At 56.6% G+C, this 25,653-nt stretch overlaps 1 protein-coding gene across 1 annotated transcript in view; it reads left to right on the top strand.

Moving 5' to 3' along the window:
• The window catches only part of PLXNA4 (plexin A4), a 425,241-nt gene that overhangs the window by 381,356 nt on the left and 18,232 nt on the right, over nt 1-25,653 (top strand). Inside the window, exons 22-28 of the mRNA XM_055307457.1 lie at nt 4,838-5,106; nt 7,488-7,554; nt 8,361-8,507; nt 11,999-12,158; nt 23,379-23,482; nt 24,013-24,112; nt 25,261-25,451. Of these exons, the coding sequence (XP_055163432.1) occupies nt 4,838-5,106; nt 7,488-7,554; nt 8,361-8,507; nt 11,999-12,158; nt 23,379-23,482; nt 24,013-24,112; nt 25,261-25,451 (1,038 nt within the window). The remainder of the gene's footprint in view (nt 1-4,837; nt 5,107-7,487; nt 7,555-8,360; nt 8,508-11,998; nt 12,159-23,378; nt 23,483-24,012; nt 24,113-25,260; nt 25,452-25,653) is intronic.

A 25,653-nucleotide genomic window follows, 5' to 3' on the forward strand; every position in this document is an offset into this window, starting at 1 on the left:
TGTTCTAGCCATTTTCTTGGCCTCACTCTTCCTGCCTGTGTCCTCTCTCATTCTCTTTCATTTTTCTCTGCCATTTATTTTTTTGCCCAGCCTCATTTTTACTTGCTTCAAAATACCAGGGTGTTTGGTCCCTTGAAGACTCTGCACTTTGCATATGCACTTGCATCTCGAGATTCTGAGTCTCCAGCCTGGCTTGGCACTCACTGAACACACACCCAAGGGCAGTACGCTCCCAAGGACTGCCCGGGGCGGGGGCAGGACGGTCACAGGGCTCCTTCCTGCACAGGACCTCACGGGTGGTGGTGCAGGGTGAACGCTGCCGTGCTCCAGATGGCATCATCTGGGGGACACCTCTGGACCTCCTCAGTGTACAACCTGCCTCACTGTGTGCAGCAGCCCTGTTCACGGAGGACAAGAAGGCAAATGATTCCCTCTCAGCGCCCCTCCGAACCGTATACCAAGACGTTTGCCAAAAGCTGTTGGGAGCCCCCGCCACCAAGGCCAGCTTGGAGGCCTTGCTCCTGTGGGAAGCAAGACAGGGGCTGCTCCCCAACTCCTAGCCTTATTCTTCAGGGATGCACACAGCCGGGAACCCGGCTCGGCAAGCCAGGCTCAACAAACAGAAACCCCCAGCCAGCACCCTCACCCCTCACCCCCGCCCTCAGAGCCTTGCATGGAGCCAGCTCCCTGCTTCCCTGGGGCCGCACTGGCCCTGTCTGCCTTGTTACCTGACCTGAGGTACCCCCGGGCCAGGCTTCCGGGCCAGCAAGCTCCACACTCTGCCAGAAAACCTCAAGAGCTTTGCTCAGCACCACCTTAGAGATCCATAATTTCTGCACTTCCCGGTGACACCACCTATGCCCTGGGCTGAACATGCACGAGGGTACCCCAGAGTTACTGACCCCCCTTCTCCATCTGTCTGTCACGGGTGTCAGATGAACCCAGCCCTGGGAGGGCTGCGGGGGGCCTTGAGAACCAGGGCTGCTGGGTTGTCATCACCTGAGCAGCCTGTGTGACCTCCAAGCTGTTCAGTGCACAACCTGGACACCCTGCCCCCGCCCCACCCTGTTCCTCTGGCCCCCGTTACAGATTACACCATGTCCGACCGTGACCTGATTCCTCATCCAGCACATTCAGCTTTCCCCTCAGACCTGAGTCTTCTCGCTTCTTCCTTGCCTTCATCATGTGGGGAGACGTTTAGTTCCCACCCTCCTGCTCGTGAAGGAGTGAGCAGCCACCTCCACACTGGAGGACTGGAGCCCCTGGGATGGCTGACTGTCAGGCACAGGCTGACTCAGGTCACACAGCTTTCCTCATTTTGAATCGTGGTAAAATCCGCATCACATAAAATTGACCATATCAATGATTTGTTCGTGTTACAGCTCAGAGTCAGTGCGTACACGCTCGCTGCACTGCGACCATCACCACCAGCCGTCTCCGGAGGGTTTCCATCTTCCCCACATGCTACCGTGTCCCCATTACACACTAGCCCCCCATCCTCTCCCCCAGAAACCGCCCTTCGACTTCCTGTTTCTGTGAATTTGAAGACTCAGGGCACCTCGTGGACATGGAATCATGTAGTATTTATCCTTCTGGGATGGGTTTATTTCACTTAGCAAAGTGTTTTCAAGGTTCACCCCATGGTAGCACATGACAGGATCGCTCTCCTCTTTAAGCCCGAGCAATCGCCTATTGTAGGTTTGCAGCACCTTTTGTTTGTCTCCTTATCTGTCAGCAAGCACTTGGGCTGCTTCCACCTGTTGGCTACCATGGATGATGCCGCTAAGAACGTGGGCGTACAGTTATCTGCTTGAGCTCCTGCTTCCATCTTTTGGGTATATACCCAGGACATACGACTTTTCATTTCCATTAGACTTGCTGATTAATTGACCAAAATCAGCTTTTCCTCTCCCACCCGAGCCTGCGGATTCACACAATCCAGGAATCTTGCCTGGATTGGTCTTTGCTGATTTGTTTCCAGCCCTGTCTTACCACTGGAATAGTTTCTCTCTGTTGGCTTTCTGAAAATGGAAATATTCCCAGGGAAGCCACTGACGAATCTAAAGCAATGTTTCGCAACCCCTGCAGCCGTTGGGATAGCTGCCCACTGGCTGGGCACGGGCGGTAGGTGTGTGAGAGGAAGCAAATGTTGTCTGACTTCAGTCTGTCCTGGACACAGGCCACCCATCCCCCTCTTTTGTGACCATCAGGTGAAGGCAGGCATGGGGGTGAGGGGTTGCCTAGGCACTGCACAGGCACGGATCTTTTCAAACCAGGGAGCAGGGAGTGAACCGTAACCATACACCCCATTTTCAACCTACCCATGCCTCCCAAACTCTAACCTGTTGGGTTACAATTGAAATTTACTATCCAGTTTTATACTCACAGACTTCAACTAAATTATCGAACCATCTGGTGAATAAAGAAAGTCTTGTTTCAGAGTGGCATTTGCTTAGGGAGCAGGGGTGGGAGGGTGGCAAGTTATGAAAGGGAATTGTGCGGGATATTCTTCACCAAGATACTTCACTTCCTTCTCCTCTTCATAAAATGGGGAGAAAATCCTTACCTTCTGCGCACCCCCGGACTCCGGGCCAATGCATTCAATGTCTTGAAAACTCCTGGGCGAGAGGATTGGGTGAACAGCAGCCAGTGGAGTAGGAGAGGCAGGTAATAAACCTGCTGTTGAGTGCGCACCGCATGTGCCAAGCACTTTACATGCATTATCTATCTAATGCCCATAAAACAATATGACATGGGCACTCGTATTCTCATTTTACAGGCGAGGTGATAGAGCCCAGAGGTGACAGCTTTCCTCCATGCATGAGTCAGTTAGTGTCTCTGATTCCAAAGCCTGGGCTGCTGACCGGCACGCTGTGGCCTCAGCTTTGCTGGCTGTGCTACACCTTCCTTCTCTGGGCCCCAGGCCTTGGGACCCAGAAGGCGTGTGCAGCTAAGCCACGAAGTTCAGAGCACGTCCTCTCACCAAATGTGCCATGTGACCAGCCCTGTGTTCTCATCTTCCACTCCAGGGGCCCTGATGCCAAACCTGGCTGTGGTTCCCTTGCCCTTGATGGGCAGCCTGAGCTGCCAGGAGGCCCTGCATGGGAGGCTCACAGCTGGCTCTCAGTCACCTCTGAGGCCCACGGGTAGGACCGAATGTGGTGAAGGATGGGGAGGACGGACAGGGCCTGGGAGGCCAAACAGGCTTGGGTTTGGGCATCCAGCACCCTCCTGCACCAGCTGGCTGGCCTCGGGACTGCTACAGTAGGTTCTCTGAGAGATGGTGAAGAGGACACACGCACTCTTGCTTGGCTGGAGCGATGAATACGTGTGCCAGTGCCGGGCACTGCCCACGGTGGGTACCCAGCAAGTGGCGTTGTCTCCCATCAGGACAGGTTGTGGAGCAGTTCTCTGGGGGGAATGAAGGACAGACAAGGTAAAACATGCATACATGTGTCAGGGGTGGTCACAGAGCCGGGACGGAGCTCAGCGGGATGTATGGATAGCTGGGTAGACTGAGGCCTGGCTGGCGGCAAGCTGGGGCTGCCCCCTACCCTTGTCCTTCCTTGGCCAGCCCCTGTGGAGTAGGGAACCCGGTGCGGGCTGGGGAGAGCTGGGCAGGGCGTGGGCAGGGCGGGAGCTGAGATCGGGCCCACCTTAGGGACGGTCGGCTGTCGTGTGGGGTAAACGGGTCAGTATTTCTAGAGCGTGTAGAACAGCGCTCAGCAGAGTAAGGGCTGCACACACGACAGCTCCAGTAGCTTCATGTCTCTGACGAGGGAGTGGAGTCTTCTCAGGGTCCCCAGACTAGCACACGGCAGTGACAGTTAACCCCAGCTCGGCTGAGTCAGACTGCACCCTGCACTGCTGCGCACCTGACGCTCCTCCCCCAAAGACTCCTCCTGCGGAGGTCCCTGCCCCCCCCAGCTCCCCACCCCACAAAGGGTGCCCTGCTCCGCTCTCAGAGGGCTTCACCTTGGGGGCAGAGGCTATGCTTGGTTAAGTCACCCCTTTGTTTTCATGGGTGGATACACACAGGGCAGTGCACACGTTGCCAGAACACCCTGAGTGGGCACCGCCGTGGAGCCAGCACGCAGATCGGGGAGGCATCCTCCCAGCTCAGGCGCAGGCTGGCTCAGTGTGGAGATGCAGGCAGGAAGACCAGCGCTTCCCCTCTCCCCGGGTGTCAGAGGAGTCTGAGAAAACAGCAGACACTAGAGTCAGTCAGGGGGCACCTGAGAGAATGCTGGGCTTCCTCCCCTTTCCTGGCGTGAGTCACCTTGGGCCCCCAGAGACGTGAATAGACTTGCCCAAGGTCACACGGGGTGGCAGTGCCAGAGCCTCTGTGCACCTTGGAAGTCCTGACACGGAGGCCATGGGTCTGTCAACAGGACCCAGGTGGCTGGAGAAGGGTCAGCATCAGGGCAGCTGCAGGCTCAGGTGTGGTGATCCCTGGCCACTGGGGTCACCTGCTGCAGCCCCGGCCTCCTGGAGGCTGCCCCAGGGGGCTGTCTGTGATGCTCACCTGCTGTGGCGTGGGGGCCCCTCACTGGCTCTGTGCTACCGTCAGGGAAGAGCTCAGGCTCCAAAGTGAGTGAGGACCCCAGCACTGCCATGACAAAGGTTGTCTCTGTGCCTCCCCTGACTCAGCTCCAAAGCAGAGGCAGTGTGGGCCGCCACGGGGTTAGGGGAATAGCTAGCACGGTGCCCACCACCGAACCAGGGCTTGATGGCATCCGCAGGGGGGCTGCGGCCCGAGCGGCGGCGGGGACTGGGGTGGCAGGGTCCCCGCTCCTGTCCCCGGCAGTCACAACCCCCGGGGGCTCCTCCTCCGCAGGTTCCCGGCTACCGGCAGGAGCGCGTGGAGAAAGGCCTGAAGCTCTTTGCCCAGCTCATCAACAACAAAGTGTTCCTGCTGTCCTTCATCCGCACCCTGGAGTCCCAACGCAGCTTCTCCATGCGCGATCGCGGCAACGTGGCCTCGCTCATCATGACCGTGCTGCAGAGCAAGCTGGAGTACGCCACCGACGTGCTGAAGCAGCTGCTGGCCGACCTCATCGACAAGAACCTGGAGAGCAAGAACCACCCCAAGCTGCTGCTCAGGAGGTGAGGGCGGGCCCGAGGGGTGGCAGGGGCCAGGTCAGAGAGCCCCCGCCCAGCCCACTCGGCCTGGCTCTTGTGCCTTCTGGGGAGACCGGGGCAGAGCTCCAGAAGGAGCAGCCAAGTGCCCCAAGGGTAGGCGCCGACCCACCCAGCGGCCAGGGTGCACCCGGTTGCCCTCCTGGAAGAACCCGTCCACCATGCCCATCTGCTCCCGGACATCCTTGTCTTCTCTCTCTATCCCTATGCTGCCCTGATCATGACCCTTTCTGCTGCAACTCTTGTCTCAGGGACTCTTCGGGGGCCTTTCTCCCATCCCCTGACCTTATCTAAATCAGAACGTGAATTAGGAGAGATACCCCAGGCCTCTGCCTGGGGACCCACCTCACCACCTCAAGATTGGGAACCTGAGCCCCTGGCGGCTCTCCCCGCCGTCCAGGACCAGCAGCGAGGCAGCGCCCTGGAGGCTGCAGGGAATGCAGGATCCCAGGCCCCGACCCACACCCCCTGGGGCGGAATCTGCATGCTCACGAGAGACCGTGGTGATCGCGGGCACGGGAGGGTGTGAGGAGCCCTGGGCCAGCCGGTGTGCGAAGGAGAGCCGGGCGGCAGCCCCTGCCACTGCCCTGCACCTGCCGGGGGCTCCGCGGGGCTCCGTCCCACGCCGCATCCTCCTCGGCGCTGTGCAGACCTGAGGGGCCACATGTGGCGACAGAGCCCTATCCTGGGGCTTTGGCTTTGTAGGAAACAGACTCTGTGACCCCAGCCACGCTGCCATTCACACTTGCCTCCTACCTGCGGGAAGGCTGTGTCTCATCTAGGCTGTTTCTGCTGCGTCTTTAGCCTTCGAGCGGACAAAGTGGGAAATCTCCCACGACTGGCCATCCCGTCCGGCCCAGCCTGTCCTCTGCCTTCCGCCCTCGACGTCTGGGTCTGAGCAGGGCTTCCCACTTGGTCCAGGGGCTAGACTTGGCTTCCACAAGTGTTTACCTCAGGCTTTTTCCTGATGCAGCGGGCATTCGCCTGCACAGCTGCAAAAGGTTGCTACCTATCGGAGCAATCAGACAGCTTTGGAAACAGCAAGGTAGATCATTTTGATTTTTGTTTTACTTTCACCACGCAGCCACCCACCGGCGTAATTCTAGGGTTGCCACTGCCTGCCAGAGCTCCCACCGACAATTTCCCGGCGTGGCCTCGCTCTGAGTCTGTGCGTCTCCGCCTCTTGTTTTCCAGCAGGGCTCTCCCAGATGCTCTCTCTCCTTCTGCCCTCCTCCGTCTCCCTTTCTTCCCCTTGCCCCGGGCTGGCCCCCTCATTTCCACGGCCTTCCTTCTCTTCTCCTCCTGGCTTCCCCTTGTGCTGGCAGCTGCCCAGCTGCCTCGGGATTGTAGCTCTTCATGTCTTCCGCCAACTGCAACTTTCGAGTCCATCCAAACATACCTGGATGGGCCGGTTGCTCTCTCTGGAGCTGGCCACATGCTTAGCACAAGCCTGAATGCCGTTTGTTTTCTCTAAGTGGATGCAACCAAAAGTGTCTTTTGGCCATAACACTGCTGCGGTGGCTTCCCTTCCAAAGTAAAAGGATAAGTGGGCTTGGGTAGCAGCAGTCTAACAAACGATGCAAGTTAGACCCAAGACGGCACTTCCGGTCTTTTGCAAATGAAACACCAGCAGGGTTCCAGGGTTCCAAAGGATGTGGAAATAGGATAATTTTGGCATCAATTGGGATGAGCTAGGTATACAGCTTTAGTTCGTGTCGGCTCTTAGAGTCTTTCACTTCAGGTGATGGGGTCAGTCTAATCTATCTGGCCTTTGTCGCCTGACACAGTGCTGTGGGCCATTGTCTGGCACCTGCTGGAGACTCCTGCCACCTTCTTTTCTGTCCCCTGCCCAATTGCAATCTTCCCAGGTTTTTTTCAGTTTCCTTTTTTCACCCCCCCCCTCCCAGGAACTATAAAGTTCCCTAAAGCTGTCCCATCCAAGTCACTAGGAGACCCATGTGCCTGTTCAAATGTAAATTAATTAAAGGGGAAGAAAAAGTAAAATTCAGCTGCACACTAGCTGCATTTCGAGTGCTCAGTAGGCCCCTAGGGCTGGTGGCTACCCCACTGGACAGCAGTGAGAGCTCTCATCATCATTGCAGAAAATGCCGATGGACGGAGCTGCTCTAGCACATTTCCATCTGACACCAGAGTGTCGTCTCCTGGCTTCATAGGCAAAGCTTGTCTCGTCATCATGGAGTGTCTAGGCTCCACAGAATTCAAGTATTCTTGGATCTCAGGATGTGGCCCGAAAGCCAGAAGCAGCAAGATCAATGCAGTTATTTCCCTGCTTCCTGGTCCTTGGGCTCTGACCAGCTGCTTCTGTCTTTTTTTTCTTGCTGGGACAGAACTGAGTCGGTGGCTGAGAAGATGTTGACCAACTGGTTCACTTTCCTGCTCTACAAGTTCCTCAAGGTATGATGGGATGTGGGGGTATCTCTGGCCCTGCAAGTTACCTACCCCCCAGCCCCTGCCAACCTGCCCTACTTCCCTGCACACCCCGAAGCCCACAGTCCCCAAGGCCTGGCTCGTAGAACCCCATGAAGAAATGCAGTCCCCCCATTGCCATCACTATCACCAGGGGGACAGACTCCTGACCATCACAGGAGACAGAGCCCATCCACCTCGACCCCCTGCCCTGTCCGTCCTGGCATGAGAGACAATGTCCTGTCCCACAGCCCACTTTCTCCCAGGCAAGGGGGAGCCGAGCCCCAAGGGGGAGCTGAGCCCCAAGGCCAGAGTCCCCTTGTAAGCTCATAAGGATTCATCCCTTAGTTCCCCGCTTTCTGCCCTCCTGGCCTCCTCCTGGGGCTGATAAGTGTCCCAGGCAGGTACCACAGCTGCATGTGGCAGCAGATAAGCCTCCTGTGTGCCTGGGAGGTGGGAGAGCTGCTCAGCTTCCAATTATTACCTTGCTTTGTAAGGACTTCGCAGCCACGCAGCCATGGGGACTGACCTGTGTCTCCTGCTGGGCCGCAGGGGAGGCTGAGCAGGGTGGGGAGAAGGAAGGGAGCGGGGACAGGAGGCAGGGCTGGTGAGGAGAAGACGGTGGTCCAGAGGGCCCAGACAGATGCACGTCCGACGGGGGCGGGGGTTGACAACAGAGCAGAATGAGGAGCAGGAGAGAGTTGGAGCAGAGGAGTGGAAAGCAGCCCTTGGGGGAAGCGGGCTCCAGGAGGCTGGCCCAGCGCCCGCCCAGCACGGTTCTCCTCTGTGCCCAGGAGTGCGCTGGGGAGCCCCTGTTCTCGCTCTTCTGTGCCATCAAGCAGCAGATGGAGAAGGGGCCCATCGATGCCATCACCGGGGAGGCCCGCTACTCTCTGAGTGAGGACAAGCTCATCCGCCAGCAGATCGACTACAAAACCCTGGTAAACCAGCCTCACAGCTTTGCCCCATGCCCCCTGTAATGGGGCTCTGGCCCCAGGCAGCCCCCGCCCAGCAGAGGGGAGGCAGAAATGCTGAAGAGCCGCCTGCCCAGGCCCAACCAGGTGTCCCACGTAGGCCCGTCCCCAGACTCCCTCACCTGGTTGGGGGGGACTAGTAGCTCACTTCAGTGGGACTAGTGTGCTTGCAGGCCAGTGTGCAGCTGGCGGGCTGATTCCACGGAATGAGTGCCTTGTCGGCTCTCCTGGGGTGGGGAGTGACACTTCCACACAGAGCAGGTGGGCGCCCGAAGGGAAGCAGCCAGAAAGAGTTCCTCAGGGTTCGGTAGCCTACCTCCCCACGCCGATCTGAGTTCACATACATCCAAGACCCGAGGGTGTGAGTCCAGATTGGCCTCGTGGTTACACCTTTGTCAGGGAACGTGGGGATTCCCTGTGTCCCAGTTCAACCCCCTCTTCTGGTGGCCGCTGTCACCCTAGGAAGCAGCCACACTCATCAGGTAGGAGCATGAGGTCTGGATTGGAGTCCCGACTCTGCTTCTGACCGGCTGGGTGATTTGGGGCAGGTCCCTCCATCTCTGAATTGGGGTTTCTTCATCTGAAAAAAAAAAAAGGATAACACCAGGACTTACCTACACAGGGATAATAATAGTGCAAACCTCCCAAAGTTGTCCAGAGGATGGAATGGGGCAAGGCGTGCGAGGCAGGGAGCCCAGAGTAAGTGCTCACTATTGCTCACCTAGTGCTCACCAGGAGGCCCTGCCCCCTCCTTCCTGCCACTGGCTGTCACACTTGGGTTCTCTTGGATGGAGGTGTGACTTCCCACCAGGCCTCTGCTAGGAGAGGGGAGAAGGTGTGAAAGGAAGGAGGTAGAAAATAAGATAACAGATAAGGGCTGGGGGTGAAGCATGGGGGGGCACCCAGGACGAGGCTGGGGCAGGGGTGCAGGGTGGTAGGGGGATGGGGACAGAAAACTAGGTGGAATTTAAATGCACTAATGGGGAGGGGTGCCTGGGGAGCTCAATCAGTTAAGCATCCAAGTCTTGATTTCAACTCAGGTCTCAGGGTTGAGAGCTCAAGTCCCATGAGGAGCTCCACACTGGGCATGGAGCCTGCTTAAGATCCCCTCCCTCTCTAAAAAAGTAACTAATTAATTCACAAAATGCACTTCTGAGGAGATGTGACATGCACAGGCCTGGCCGGGACAGAGGAGAGCGGGGCCGACCTGCAGGAGCAGTGAACCCAGGGCCAATCCCAGACCCCACAGACGGCAGGGAGGTGGTCCCTCCTGGCTGGGAATGATATGGCCCTGAGGCACCTTCCCCCCATCTCAGTGGGCCAGGGGAGGGGGTCCCAGTGGGCTTCCAGACAGATTTGCTGGAATGGGCTCCCCGAGGAAGCTTCAGAGGAGCAGCATGTGTGACTGGGGCCCTTGCTTCCCTGCAGTCACGTTTTACTCTGGAGGAGAGAGTTAGAGGCTCTGATTAAAATGAGAAAGGGGGGGAGATCTTCCCCAAAATAGAGCCCCGAATCGATTTTTTTTATTGGAGTTCAATTTGCCAACATAAAGCATAACACCCAGTGCTCATCCCACCAAGTGCCCCCCTCAGTGCCCGTCACCCAGTCACCCCCACCCCCCGCCCTCCTCCCTTTCCACCACCCCTAGTTCGTTTCCCAGAGTTAGGAGTCTCTCATGTTCTGTCTCTCTTTCTGATATTTCCCACTCATTTTCTCTCCTTTCCCCTTTATTCCCTTTCACTATCTTTTTATATTCCCCAAATGAATGAGAACATATAATGTTTTTCCTTCTCCGATTGACTTATTTCACTCAGCATAATACCCTCCAGTTGCCGCTGAATAGATTTTTAGTGAGCTTGAAGTACCACCGAAATGCCTCCTGCCTGGCCTACCCCTGACGCCGTCCTTTCCCATCCGCAGTTCCTTCCCCGGGACTGAATCTGGCACAATGAGCTGTAATAATGCCCTGTCCCCAGATCGCAGCATCCTTTACCCCAGAGGCTAGGCTGCCCTGGATAATGGGTCTTACCTCCCGTGTAAGGAACTTGGAATGGGTCAGGAGAGCACAACCATCAGGCGGGGGCACTGAGGGAAGAGACATCCTGAGGAGAGGAGAAAGAAATTGCATGTGTTCTCCCCTGAGAAGAAAGGACTGCAGGGAGATGTGAGGCCACCTGAGGCCTGAGAAAGGGAACCCCCAACAGGCAGAAGGGGAACAGCCCCTGGCTGGTGAGGAGGGAAAGAAAAAGAGAGAAAGCCAGAGGAGCTCTGGACAATTTGGGCCAACCAATGCTATCCCTGTCCCAGGCTGGAAGGGCACCACAAGGGACAGGTGCTGAGAGGCTCAGGGACACATCACTTTGTAGCTAGGGGCCCCTCAGAGGTGTTGAGTGATTGATCGGCTTGACACTAGAACTTGGGCTTGCACGTTCCAGGGCCCTGCTGCTGGGAGTGCCTATTAGCATCACCGGGAGCCTGCTAGTGCTGGGTGCTCACCCAGGAGCCTCCTAGGTAGGTACTAGATGCTCACTCAGGAGCCTGCTAGTGCTGGGTGCTCACCTAGGAGGCTGCCAGGATGGTGGATGCTTACCTGCTACACCGCAGAATCTCGGGCCCCAACCCAGACTTCCTGAGTCAGAATCTATATTCTAACAAAACCCATGAGTGATCCTGTTCACATTAAACTTGAGAAGCACTGAGCTAGCAGGAAAAAAACAACAACAAAGAAAAACATCTGACAGTTTGCTCAGAAACTAAGCAAGGGGCACAGAAATGGGAGTGGGGAAGGAACGTTCTGGGTGGAGCTGTCGTTTGGCCAGTGGCCGGGGAACCCTGTGTCTCAGTACAGCCACCGCTTTTCCAGATGCCCTGGAGCATCCCATGGGGTTCTCCTAGGGCCACCTCAGGGTCTCTAGGGGGAGGATGCCCAGAAAAGGCTGTGCTGCTTCCTGGGGGAGGCTGAGCCCAGAGCACAGGACAGCAGGGGCGGCCAGGACAGCACGAAGCAGCAGGCTGTGCTTGGCCACTAAGCGTCGGACAGTGAGGGCCCAGGAAAGCTTTAGAAGGGACCCTTGGTCCAGAGTTCCTCCCACCATTGTTTTTTACTTAGGACATTTTGAGGGTAAGAGTTTGGTTTTGTAGATTTAGGAGGTTTTTTTCCTTCTTCTTAATGGAAGAAGCATGTTCCCATTTGAGCTCGCAGCAGTCTGGCAGCTAATGAAAGGCAGGCGTCCAGGGGCCAGGGTTCTGATTGCCACCACATGGAGCAGGAGGCGGTGGGCGAGGAAGCTGTCATCTGCATCTGCAGGCATGCAATCGGAGGTGGTGGGGGTGCAGCGGAAGATCAGGGAGGGGAGTGTGAATGCAAGGGCAGTGTCCAGGCGGTGGTGTCCAGGATGCACCAGGGACCCAGCGCTTCCTGCTGCCCTCCCCCACACGCCTCCTCTCCCCTCCTCCAGGTCCTGAGCTGTGTCAACCCAGACAACGCCAACAGCCCTGAGGTCCCAGTGAAGATCCTTAACTGCGACACCATTACTCAGGTCAAGGAGAAGATTCTGGATGCCATCTTTAAGAATGTGCCCTGCTCGCACCGGCCCAAGGCTGCAGATATGGACCTGGGTGAGTAGGCTGCCCACCCAGGGCTGCCCTAGGGCTGGTCAGAAGCACCCCCCGTGGCCCAGAGGCACGTGGGTGCAGGGAACGGGCATGCTCAGCCCCAGGAACCCAGGGAGCCTGCCTCCATGGGTGCTCAGCAAGCAATAGGCAGAGAGGGCACTGCTGTCTGCTGGCAGCACCGCTACCTCAGGGGTCCTTGGAGCAGCCCAGGGGTGTCCTATCTGCAGTGAAGTGGATTCAGGCTCAGTCTATGTGGTCCGAGGCCCCACCGCCACCATCCTTAGCCCCTGGGCCCTTCCCCTCCCCTCTGTTCTGTGCGTGCCATTTTTGCTGACTACCTAAGGCAGGAGGGATCTGGGTCAGTGATAGAGGATGGAGGGAAAGAAGAGGGAGAAAATGAGAGATGACAGCCTGCTGGGGAGCAGGATGACATTTTATTTGAATGTTCCACGAATAGATCACGTAGCCTACATAAACAAGGGCTCGCCACATAGGGCCAGCTGTACTGAGACCCAGTGAGGGTTGGCCTGAGTGTTTATGAGATAGCGTCCTGGGGAAATCCTAGTGGGGCACCCCAAGATCCAGAGGGGCCAGGGCTGAGGAGAGGCAGATGGGCATCATGGCAGAGAGATGAGCCTGGATTGGAGTCCTGACCATGCTAAGTCCCTGCTGTGTGACCTTGGTCAAGTTACTGCCCCTTTCTGTGCCTTAGTTTCTTTACCTTTATGGCAGAGATAAATAACAGTGCACACCGCACCGTGTTGTGAGAAGGAAGTGAGAGGGTGCGTGTGAAAGCCTCTGGGCGCAGCACCTGGCCCGTGGCACACACTCCGTTAGCCTTGGCCGCTGTTATTACTGATCATGGGGATAACATTGGTCAGGAGCAGGTTTGTGCCTGTTTGTTGATCCCGGGCATGGAGGGGAAGGTGCTGACGTGGATGTGTTTGTGTCTGGAGCAATGTAGAGGTGGGAGGACTCCAGGGACCCCTCACCCGTCCATCTGGTCTCTAAGCTGCCTGCAGCTAGGCCATCCAAGACAGATGGGCATCTACCCTATTTGTAACATACAAAGGGGACCTTCGTCCCCTCTCGAGTGGCACCTGCCCTCCTCCCCAAATTCTGATGCCAGCAGCCTCGGGGTCAAGAAGCCCTGTAACCCACCTCAACTCTCTCTGCTTCATTTAACACCGCGTCCCCTTGTTTGGCTCCCAACGGGCCGTGTCCGAGGCATAGGCACCCAGGGAGAGAGAGAGAGACTGGGCAAGCACCTACTCCCCCTCACCTGGGAGGTGGCTCTGCACGTGCTGCTTCCAGGACAAGAAGGAGGCATATGTGAGAGTTGGTGGCGGTGCCGTGTGAGCCAGCATGTCACCTGTGTGTCCCAGAGCACCAGGCACCTGGAGCAGAGTGACGCTTGCACCTGCATGCAGGTGACTCTGCCACCAAGAAGATTCCAGAGGCTGACATAGGGAAGGCACCTGTTACAGAACCAGTGGGAGGGAAAACAGCTACCAGGAAGGAAGACTCCTGTGTTCCCCGCCCCCAAACAATTAAGTGGGTTTTCCCATAATGGGTCTCCCGGTGACAGTTAAGTTCATGGAGGGTGGGGGAGCCAGGTAGCACCCACCATCCCTTCTGTCGAAGTGCAGGACCCATGTCGGTGCACCTTAGGTTCTTGGTGTCCTTATCTGCCCAGTGGGTGGGAGGATAATCCTGGCATAGTGAGGCCAAGAGGAGGAGCTGCTATAAAAACCTTCATGCAGGGAGGTGAGTTTGGATGGTGCTAGAACCCAGGAAGAGCCCCTGTGTGCATGTGCAGATCGGATTGCTGCTTCTCTTGCTGGGAACTGGGGTGACTCCTCAGGAGGGAGAGCCACAGGTGGCTGCATAAACCTCCACCTGAAGCATCCAGACTGAGTTTTTGCACCTGAATGCCTCCTCTTCCTTGCCAGAAAGAGGCAAACTCGGTCCTGTGGTGGTTCAAACACTTCATGGTTTCAGGATGGGTGGGAGCCAATGTTCTTCAGTGTCCTCTCAACCCCCAGCTAAAGGGGTGCCCTCTAGAAGCAGATTTAGGGCCACATTCTCTACATGTGCTTGATTTCACAGCCAGTTTGTGCTGCTCAGGATTGCCCTCCACCACCACCACCCCCCCCCCACCGCCCCAAATCTGTGCATCCTGAACTTGGAAGGGGAAGGGGCTGCTTCTTAGCTTTAGAAAACTGACTGCCTTAAAAGGTCTAGGTGTGCAAGCCCAGCAAAGCAGATCATGAATGCAAAGATGGAAAGCATCCTATGGCCATAGCGGAAAGCCATCTGCAGTGGAAGCAGCAGCCTCGGAGCAGCTGCAGGACTTCCTGCCATCCCCCGAGCAACGAGCGATGGGGCCCAAGTGGGGCTGCTCGCTCTCCAGGCTGCTGGGGCCAGGGACAGGCCGCCTGCCTCCCAGCAGGGGCTGGGTGCCCTGTGACGCGCTGCCCACTGCGGCTGCCCTAGAGACCAAAGGGGCCACCTGTCCCATCAGAGGTGCTGCCAGGGAGGAGGGAGGACCCAGAGACAACCGGGGCAGGGGGAACGAAGCCTCCGACAGCAGGGAGGAAGCCAGAGAAGCGGGGACCCCAGGCAGATGGAGCCTCAGGGCCCCACCTTACTGGGGAAGGAGTGTTATGCCCCACTCCTCACAAAGGCCCCCTGCGCTGGGTGCTCTACCAAGGAATGCCCTTTTTTCTATTAGATGCAGAGCTTGGAGCTGCCCTGAAAGCTCCGGCCTTCTTTCTACCAAAGCCAGATTGCGTAACAAGGAAATGAGGCCTCCTTAGAGACCCGAATGCTTTTTCCACATGATTCAACTCAGCCTCATGGCCCCCGAGGGGAGAAAGAGGCAAGGCAAGTTTTTCCCATCATGTAGGTGATAGTGCTTTAAAAGTCTAAAAGCAATTGACAAATGTAAGGTGCGATTATTATCAAAAATTAGTCTATGCCGAAGGGACATTGCACAAAGCACAGAGATGCATGGAGGACTCGGCCACACGCCTTGGACAGAGGCAAGCTAGCCAAGCATCCTCCCTTCGTTCCTCCTCGCCCATAGCTGAGGGCATGGGGCAAAGGCTGCCGCCCCCGTCCTGATGCCAGCCCCCCGCAAGGAAAGGGCGCTTGTCGCAGAACAGCTCAGAAGGGATCAAAGAGAATTTAGGCCCCCCGCCCTGCCCCCCATAACTATCCTAAGTAAATCCAGCCCCAAACATCTCCTCCTGCCTTTCATCCTCACCGTGGCCCCTGGCCTGGCCTGGCCCCCTCATGGCAGACACTTGCACTCATTGCTCCTTGGACTGAAGTTCTCTCCACTTCCTACCCACCTCCATCCACCCTGTCACCAGGCATCAAGCAACCAAGTTGGGGAATGTATCAGTCGGGGTTCTCCAGAGAAACAGCCAATAGAACGTGCAGAGAGAGAGAGAGTTATTGCCGGGACTTGCTCACGTGATCATGGAGGGTTAGTGCCCTTGGGCTGCCCTAGCCTGACACCATCGGCTGCGCGGCTTATACACAACAGAAATTTCTTTCGCACAATTCTGGAGTCTGGGAAGTCCCAGATCGAGATGCTGGCCGTTTTGGTGTCTGGTGAAGATTGCTTCCTGGTTCAGAGGTGGTGCCTCCTTGTGTCCTCACTCCGCACAAAGAACAACGGGGCTCTCTGGGGTCCCTTTTATAGCCTCTAATTCCATTCAACAGGGCTCCCCCTTCACAACCTTTTGTCTCACAGAGACCCCACGTCCACGTCCCATCACATTGGCGGTTAGGACTTCGATGTGAACATTTTGGTGGGACACAAACATTCGGTCTCTGGCAGGGACGGCCAGCAAGTCCCAAATCCACAAGGGAGGCTGCCGGGCTGGAGACCCAGGTGAGAGCTGGTGTGGCAGGTCACGTCCACAGGCTTTCTGCCGGCAGAGTTCTGTCCTGCTCAGGGGAGGTCAGTCTCCTCTTCTCTCCAGGCCTTCAGCTCATCGGAGGGCAACTCACTTTGCTCAAAGTCCAATGGTCTAAGTGTTGATTGCTAAAAAGCACCTTATAGAAACGTCCGGAATATTGTCTGACCACACAGCCGTATGCCGAGGCATAGCCTTAGTGACACATAAAACTAACCAGCACAGGAGCCTGTGAAGTAAAGGTAGCAAGCTGCTTCATCTCAGCTGTTGGAATCTAGGGAAGGAAAGACACCCTGGGGCAGGGGCTGGGGGCTGTGCGGGGACAGGAAGGCGTTGGGAGCTCCCCAAGCATGGTGGCGGTGATACCCCACTCTGATACACAAGGCTGTCTTTGCCCCAATTATGTCCCTTCCCACCTGCAGGTACTGGATCTAGGTACCCCACCTCCAAGCGCTAGACTCTTCAACCCATGTATCGTAAGAGCCGACCTCGGGGCACACTCTGTGCGGGGCATGGGGGTACCGGTGTGAACAGGGCAGGTTCCCCCATTTCTTTGCACAGCAACAGAAGGCAGGACACCCCTCCCTCTGAGCCATGGGACTCTGTCTCAGCACAGAAGAAATCACCAGTGCCGGTCTGGTCCCCTGCACAGGAGCATCTGCCGCTCAGAGAGGCAGTGCCTGGGCCCTGGCCATGCAGCAGGAAGGTGGGGATAGCACCCATGTCCTCCCCAGACAGTGTCCCCTTGGGCTTTGACCTCTTGAGAGTCCTCCAGTTTAATGTGGATGCTCTCCCAGTAGCCCCTGGAACTCCGCCACCCGCTCTGTCCTGCTGCTCAGGGTTCAAGTCATGCTGAAAGGATATATATGTGTTTTTCAAATCAGTAATTCCTGCATGCAATAAAAAGATACACTATCTTCCGAGGGAAATACAAAGAGTTCACAGCAGCCGTCTCCCCAGTTTGCATTTTCCGCTGCACCTGATGATGGCAAGGACAGATAAAGATAATGGGATTTTTTTTTTTCCTTTCTTTCTTCTTTCACCTCCCTCACTCCCTGGAAGGTGGAAGCATAACAAATTGGGTTGTGAGTGTGTCTGTCCTTTGTGCCTGGAGCCTGGAGTGGGGCACGGGGCGGGAGGCAGGAGCTGTGAGAGGGAGGTCAGAGCTAGCGGCTCCCTCTTGGTGCCGTGCATGGGAGCCCCGGGGTCACCTTCCCCCTCCCCGGTGCCCACCACCTGCCTTCGCTCTTCTTTGACACTGCGCACCAGAGCCCCGCTGGGGGGACCCCAGAGCCTCTGCATTGCAGACTCAAGAATGTCCATTAAGCTCCAGCTCATGTCTCCTTAATCGAGTCGCAGAGCACAGCCTTCTTTTGCCTGCAGCCCTGCAGACTTGCACCAAATAGCAACATCTAGCCAGAGCCGCACACTTTACAGTTTATATGGACTTGGCCTCTCACATGCAGACAACACACTTCCACCTGGGACTTTCTTCTCGGAAGTGCCACATCTCATAGTTCAGTTATTTTATATTTTAGAACTTGCATTCACAATAAATTTTTTTTAAACAAAAGGGATTTAGATGGTACCCCCTTCCCGGTCCTGGGTCAATCTTCCAACCTCATTTGCAGTGACGCTCTGATCCTGTCACGGCCACTCCCCGTTCTTCTGTGATGCATGTCCCCTGCACTGGGGAGTGGCTGGGTGTCGAGGGTGCCTGGGCTCCCTGCCAGGGGTCTGCTTGGGGCTTACCTGTCGACAGGTGTCCAGCAGTACTCTTGTCTCCGCCTCCAGCCCTCGGCTCAGGATCCCGTCCTTGGGGGTAGAGCAGGGCCCGTGCAGGTTTGCCAAATGCTCCTGGTGACAGCCTGCTCTCAGCACCCCAGAGGGGGGCCCGGTGGCCTGGGGCAGGAGAACAGGCATCTGCTGTCAAGGTCCCTCTTGGGCTAGGAGGGTTGGCTCAGCCAGCACGGATCAGTCTGGGGGTCATATCCGTCCTCCCTTGCCCATCCAGTTTTCCGTGATGGGTCCAAGGAGAGGTACTGATAGAAAGAATGGAAGGTGGGAGGGGAGTTGCAAACCATGAGTCCCCACCCAAAGGTGAAATGAAGGGCATGCATGAATATGTGTGTGCATACATCTATGTGTGTGTGTGTGTGCATGAGTGTGGACGTGTGCACGTGCACACGCCTGCATACTCACACCACAAGGGCCAGAGCTCTTGCAGGCTTATGCTCCAGGGAGGAGGCGCCCATCAGCCTAGCACCTGCTGGGAGGTAGGGGAGCCTCCAGGAGCCAGGCCAGGAATGTGCTTGGGGCCAGGGTCTCCTTCCAGGGTTGTCCCGCAGGTGAAGCCCTCCCACCTCTCTGGCCTAGCTTCCTGCTATTCCCCCCACCACCTTCTCAAAATTTGGGGGACATACCATGATGCTCCCATCTCCACTTCCCAGACAATTTCCAAGCACTGTGTGGTCTATCTCCTGAACACCCCCCACATCTGCACTCCAGTCCCCACTGCTTTGGCCAAAAGCAGCCATCCTTGGCGGGGATCCCCCACCTCGTGACCTCCATGAGCTCCCCCCTTCTCATACACCCCCTCTCCCCAGCCCACAGCTCACCCCCAGATGCCTTAACCGGGCTTGCCAGGTCTTTCCTGATGCACTTCTGACTTGCATGTGCCTCTCCAGCCTTTCTGCTGACTCCCACACTGACACACATTCACGGATCGCCCAAAGCATCACACAAGTAGCACCTCTGGACCAGAGCGCCTGCTGCCTTTGCCCCTTGGCCCTCCCCCCAAGGCTCTCCTCATTCTTCCCTCCACCCAACCCCGATCCTGGGCCCCTGATTCTTCAGGCTCCCTCCCAGCCTTCCACTCCGGGAGCCCTTCAGGAACCAGGGCTTAGCTTTCATGAGCTGTGTGCCCTCCCAGCACAGGGTCTGGCCCACAGTGGGTGCTGGGCGGGCGGCGTTGGACTGAGTGAGTGTGCAGTGGGGCTCTGAGATTCTCTGGATTCGGATTTTCTGTATGGTGGCTGCAAGAGATGCCTCTCCCTGGATGTCCTGGTCCAGAGTGCGCCTTTTTTCAGGGTTCGGGGGCCATCCCTGAGCACAGCATCCCCCATCATTTGGTGCCTGGAGGTAGTCTCCAGTTTCTCTCCATGGCCCAAGGGCAGGCGGAGTTGTCTGGAGGCGGGCATCCACTGGGAGGATGCTGGCCATGGGCCCAGCTGTCACATCACCCCTCAGCTGTTCTAACGGGGTCACCTTGTGCATACATAGCAAGGTGTGGACACAAAAGAGATATATTTTTAGTGCTGTCTTTATAGGCAAGACAGAGGAGCTTGTGTGGTGAAGTGGGTGCTGAATTTGGGATTGGGAGGCTTGGTCCTATTGATTTTCGTTACTGACATGAAAACTAAGCGTATGTTGAATATGCAGCAGCACACAGAGTGCAACATGAGACACGCCCTTGCTCAGCCCCAGGAGGCCGAGCACACACTGCCCGCAGCCGCACACACTGCCAGGGGCACCAGGCCGCTGTCCTTGGGAGGTGAAGGTGGCAGGCCCGCCTGACCTTCAGCCACCCCAACCTGCTCTTGGGTTCCTCAGTGCCAGGCAGGGTTGAGATTTCCAGAAGCCAGCGATGACATGTGAAGGGTGGATGGCTCCCGGGATAAGGGGAAGCCAGACGCTTTGGCCTTCCACCTCGTCCTTTCCTGGTCCCGGCAGGACGCAGCAGAGCCCCTGGGCTCAGGCCCCTGTCGAGACAAGGTCACGAAGCAGAGCAAGAGCATTCTTGAGACATTCCTGGTGAGTTCAAGGAGAATAGAGGCCACGGCTGGTCTGGGTGAGGGGTTTCAGGAAAGGAAGGAAAGCGTGGCGCAGAAGCAGAAGGGTGTCCAGGCCAACAGGTAAAACTGAGGACCCTGGCAGAGAAGAGTGAGTTTCCACGTCAGCCCACCTAAATTACTGGGCGCCAGGGAATCTCGTGCCTTCCTGCTGCAGTCCGCCCCTGCCCCTCCATCCTGGGTCGGCTCAGCAAACTCCCCATGGCCTTGCTTCTTCCTACACATCTCAGGGATGCAGCTGCCAGCACCTGGCTCCCACCTCTCTGGGCTTGCATCCATCAGGACTGGTTTGGGGACAGGATGGAGAATGTCACTTTTTTACCTTTCTTAGATTTCAGGGGAAAAATCAAACCCAATTTTTCTGTATGAGAGACAATGAACCCAACAGTCTCAAGAGATCTAAAAGCAGGGCTGAGGGTTCTCCTCCTTGACTCGAGCTCACTGTCCTCACATTGGTACTTGGGGGAGTATTCCTAACGTTTGGGGATAATTGCTAAATGACCATGGTTGCTCTCCCCCACCCCCTGCTGCCTGCTAGTACCCCACCCGAGCCGTGTCCCCATCTGGAGAACACCCGGAGCACTGGGGCCCCTCTTACGTCACTGTATCCAGTGTATCCAGGTGACCTGGCCCAGGGTCCCTGCCCAGAGAAGGTGCTCAGTTAGTGCCCGGGGAAGAGAAGGTTACCAGAAGAAGCAGTGGCCTGGGGAGAAGGACCCCTGTGTCTGCCTTCCCAATCTGTTTCTTTAATTTCCTGGTCATGAATTTGGAAGGATTGGTGATGATAAATTTAAGACAACTTTCCTTCTGGCACCGGCTGTGCCTCCTTTCTGAGGAGTTCAGACCAGCCGTTGACCCGGGTTGCTCACGGAATAGTTCACCGTGCACCTCCAGCTGCAGGTCTCTGCCTGCCCATGGTGAGCACCAACACACAGGCAGAAAATTCTCCTGTACTGCCTGGAAATAGGGCACCATCGCTCACGCACCCATCCTTCTCCTTCCTTCCTTCATTCACGTGTTCACTATCGCTTTAATGAACACTCATCGAGTACTTACTGTGTTCCTGGTGCTGGACCAGCACTGCTGGTAGGCATCTAGCAGCAGCAAATTTTTGTACTCCCAAGGACAAGCCATCATTCCTTGACTGCCCTGGGGGGAAGCATGGCCATACTCTGCCCTACTTTTTACAGTTGGGGACATAGAAACAGACTGATTTTAATCTGCTTACATAATTATTGGACATGACTCAGAACCGAGGCTGCTGAGTACAGCCGCGCAGGCTGTGCACTGCACAATTTCAGGGGCGTTTTGCAACAGGGAAGCCTTGCATCGGGCTCCAGAATCAGTCACCAGCTGTCATTGCTCAGTCCACCAGGCTGTGTGGCTTGTTCAGATCCCACTGAACTGAGTTGTGCTACAACTCCAACAGCAAGTGGTGCCAGTGTAGCTGCTAAACCAGAAGAGCTGGTTCCCATCTAGGCCTGGCAAGCCCACAGGCACTTGGGTGGAGGAGACGTCCTTCTCCCTTAAGCCCAGCCAGTGGACCTAATATCCAGAGCTCTTCCCCTGCTTTTCCTCTAGCCCCCCCGTCTGCTGGGCCCCCAAGTTGTCCCTGTACTTTCCCCCACCCCCAACACAGCCTCTGACTTAATGGCCCTGGTGCCATCCACCAGGCAAGCCGGGGAGACCCCAGAGGCCTGGTCTGGTAAGGCCTGCTGTGGGGCTGGGATAAAGCATGCCACTGCCTTATTCCTTGACCACAGACTGGCCTCTACCACGAGTCAGACTGTGCAGCATATCAGCTGAGTGACCTCTTTTCCCCTCCCACTCAGAAACACATGTGTCCATAAAACGAAAAGCAAAAGCAAAAACCACAACAAGTGAAGCATTGCCGACTAGGTGCCTCCATGGGGCATCTCCCCGTCAGCGTCTCACCCTACCCTCCCCAAGGCCCAGATCGGTGGGATCGACTCCCAGCCTGCCATCCGCAGGACTGAATGGTCGGCGGTCTCCGTGGACCCACTGAGGCCCCTCAGCTCCAGTGAGCATGCGTGGTACCCTCATATTCACATTCCTGAGATGCCCCACACTACACGAGGCTTTAAGCCAGGCAGCAGGCGAGCCCAGGAACTGGAGCAGGGACTGGGGCATTACGAGCCTCTCTGCTGCTCCTAAGGGCAGGCAGCTCCCCTCCTGGGCCTGTTTTCCATCAATAGCACCGGCCATGCCGAGGGCACCAAGCAGGGAGGGGTCCCCACTCTCTGTGCCGGTGACGCGGTCAGCTGGAGACCCAAGCTCAGCCTTAGCAGGAAAGAACAGTGTGGGTGGGGGTCGATTCTGAATCGAGTCCCTGAAGGCCATAGGAAAATACACCCTGGGGTCAGGCAAGAATGTCGGGTGACTCCTGCCAGGACCCAGCTGTGCTCTGTGAGTCCCAGGGCTCTTGCACAGCTCAGAAGTATTGGTGTCTGTGTGGCGCTGAGCGGGGCTGTGACCGCCTGGAAGACAGATTCGTGGCTTCCTGGCTGGAACACATGGGAATGCATTTGAATTTAAAAGGCTGTTTTTCTTTTCTGGTGTGTGCATGTGAACATATGTGCGTGTGTGGGTGCGCATGCCTGGCACGCACCTGGGTTTCCATGTGCGTACAGTTCAGGACTGGAGCGTGTGCTTCTTCATCTCCATGTGATTTGTACCACGGGTGGTGACGGCAATTTGGTTGATGAGAAACAGTCTCCTGCTTCCCCATGTGGTATCCACCCAAGAGCCCGTGCGTTGGTATTTGGGCCCAGGGGGAGAATGCATAGAAGCGTGTACCTGTAGTGTCAAATAATCAGGTGCTGGATGGATCACCAAGATGCTGCTATTCACCCGGCCTCTGTGGGGATGGCGCTGTTCCTGGGCACAGGAACGGGTTTTGCTGGCCTCTGTACACACATTCACCCAGCTTCCCTGCCAACGGTGACTAACCTGCTGGCTTTTGGGTACAGGACACACCCCAGGAACAGGACCAGGGTGCACAGAGACTGAACCTGCAGCCTGGGTCTCGTTAGCTCCAAGACCTTGCAATCAAGCAAAGGAGCCCGTGGTGGTGGTGATGCCGCCTGGCATCTGCTCAGTGCTTTCTTAAGTGCCTCGGCCTGCCTTGTTCATTCAGCCAGTACTTACTCAGCACCTGCTCACAGATGTGGCCACTCATGGCGGCAGGCGGGCAGGGGAGGATAGCTGATGTTACCCGTCTTGTGTCCCTGAGTTTGGTGAGATAGAACCAGAGCTAGAACTCAGGGCCCTTCTGCACGGAGAGCTTCTCACCCCTCCTCAGGGAGGGTCTATCCAGGGATGCATGCTCCACATGGTACAGTGCAGCTGCCTACCCCGGGCCCCTGGGATCCCTGCAGGAGGGGCTCAAGGGCCTCTCTCAGACGCGACTGCTCTCCCTACAGAATGGCGACAAGGAAGCGGGGCCAGGATGATCCTGCAGGATGAAGACATTACCACCAAAATTGAGAATGACTGGAAGAGACTGAACACACTGGCCCATTACCAGGTGGGGTGACTGTGCAGGAGGGGTGGGGCTCGCTCAGCTGCGGTGGCCTCCAAAGCTCAGACCTCTCTCACCCAGAGAGGCTGGACACCACGCTGTGCACCCACCTCTCCCCCAGCACTTCTGACTCCCTTGGCCACCCAGAGAAGCCTGACATCCCCCAGCCAGGAAACCTTGACCTCTTTGAGATAGGACACTAACATGCATGCCTCCCGCAGGGTGTGGGCAAATCCCCAAGAAAAGGCAATGATTTGTTGGATGATCCCTGGGGCATAGTCCAGGTGCCCTCTAAGGGAATCATCAGGATGGAGGGTGCTGCTGAGTGAGAAGTTCTTGCCACAGTTGCTCCAAGAAGGAGCCACAGCGTAAGGTGCTACTCAGCAGTCGGGTCTGTCTTGTTTTTTCAAAGCACAGCTGACCACCTCCAAAGTCCCCCCATCTTCTGTGAGGCACTGACTGCCCCTGAGGTCCAGCTTATCTCCTGGGGTGACAGACTTTCTGTACCCAGGCTCTGAGAAGCCTTCTCTCTGCAGGTGCCAGATGGTTCTGTGGTGGCCTTAGTGTCCAAGCAGGTGACAGCCTATAATGCAGTGAACAACTCCACAGTCTCCAGGACCTCGGCGAGTAAATATGGTGAGTTCTCCCAGTCGGCCTGGGGAGGAGAGAATGCCCGAGCTTGCGGAGGCGAGTATCACGAGGGCAGCCCTGCTGAAAGGCAGCAGACCCCTGGGCGGGAGTCAGGGGGGCTGACTGTCTCTGGGGAGAGCCCGAGTGGGGAGGGGTCTCCACATCTGGAACTCTGTGCAGGAATTGAGGACTTTCATCCTTGACAAACAAGAAGGAAATCTAACCTTCATGAGCAGCTTACACTCTACGTGATGCTTTCACTTTTGTGATATTCATTATCACACATCCTGTTCCTAACAATCAGTGAATTAAATAATTATTATTTCCCCCTATTATGCAGATTAGCAAATTATAACTCAGATGCAGAGACTCTAAGTGATGGGTAAAGGTCACACTGTCACGAAGCAGTTGAGGGAAGGTGCAGACCCAGGTCTCCGGCTCCGTGGTACGGGGGAGGGGGGAGAAGGTACTGGAAGTGGGCTGGGAGCCCTGGAGCAGCCCTACTCCGCCTACACCTGTGTGCTTTGGGGCCAGCTGCCTGATGGCTGCAAGACCTGGTCCTACCAGCAAAACAGCGAATGAAAAAGTTACTGACTTCACAGAATCAGTGTAGGAAATAAGTAGAAGAAAACACGGTGGCACCTGCACACAGTAGGGCCTTCGCCTTTTCTGCACCACACTCTTTCCACCACACCCCGCATGTCAGCCAGCAAGTGGGAAGGGCTGGCCCAGGCCAGACGGAAGGATCGGGGGAAGCAGGTGACAGGGCCGTGGTTCAGCCGGTGCACAGTCATGAAGGGAACGGGCTACCCACTCCTTAACAGTCTACCCAGAACACATCCTGAACCATCACCTCAGAACTCTTTCAAGGAACACACTAATAAGGGACAGGCTTATATTTTTAGAAATTGAATAATTTAGGGCTGGAGAGATGCAAGTCCAGGAGGGCGAGGGATCTCAGTGGCATGGAGAGCTTCCTGGAGGTGGCAGGCAAAGCATCCCAGTTTCAGGGAACGTTGCTTGCAAGACACACAGTCAATAGCACCCGCACGCCGTAGGAAGGATCACACAGCCTTGGCCGTGGCAGGAAGGGTGGGGGGCCGGCGTGTTGGGTAACTACAGGCCTCACCCAGGCGGGGTCCCTGCATTGGCAGAGAACATGATCCGGTACACGGGCAGTCCCGACAGTCTCCGCTCGCGCACACCCATGATCACCCCCGACCTGGAGAGCGGAGTCAAGATGTGGCACCTGGTGAAGAACCACGAGCATGGGGACCAGAAGGAGGGTGACCGGGGGAGCAAGATGGTGTCTGAAATCTATCTGACGCGTCTACTGGCCACTAAGGTAGGGGACCTCAGGCAGGGCCAGGGGCAGGTGTGGGGTATGGGGAGGAACTTCATCAGAGCCGGCAGGTACCTGATGTTTGTGCCAGGACCCCTCTGTTAGCCACCCAGCGCTGGCACTCTTCGTCAGAACCTCAGAATCCTTCTCGACCCAGTGCTCCAGGCAAACCCCACCCGGGCATCACGGTTGGCATGTAGTCTGA

The sequence above is a fragment of the Nyctereutes procyonoides genome, unplaced genomic scaffold (assembly GCF_905146905.1).
Source record: "Nyctereutes procyonoides isolate TBG_1078 unplaced genomic scaffold, NYPRO_anot_genome, whole genome shotgun sequence".
Classification (NCBI taxonomy): domain Eukaryota; kingdom Metazoa; phylum Chordata; class Mammalia; order Carnivora; family Canidae; genus Nyctereutes; species Nyctereutes procyonoides.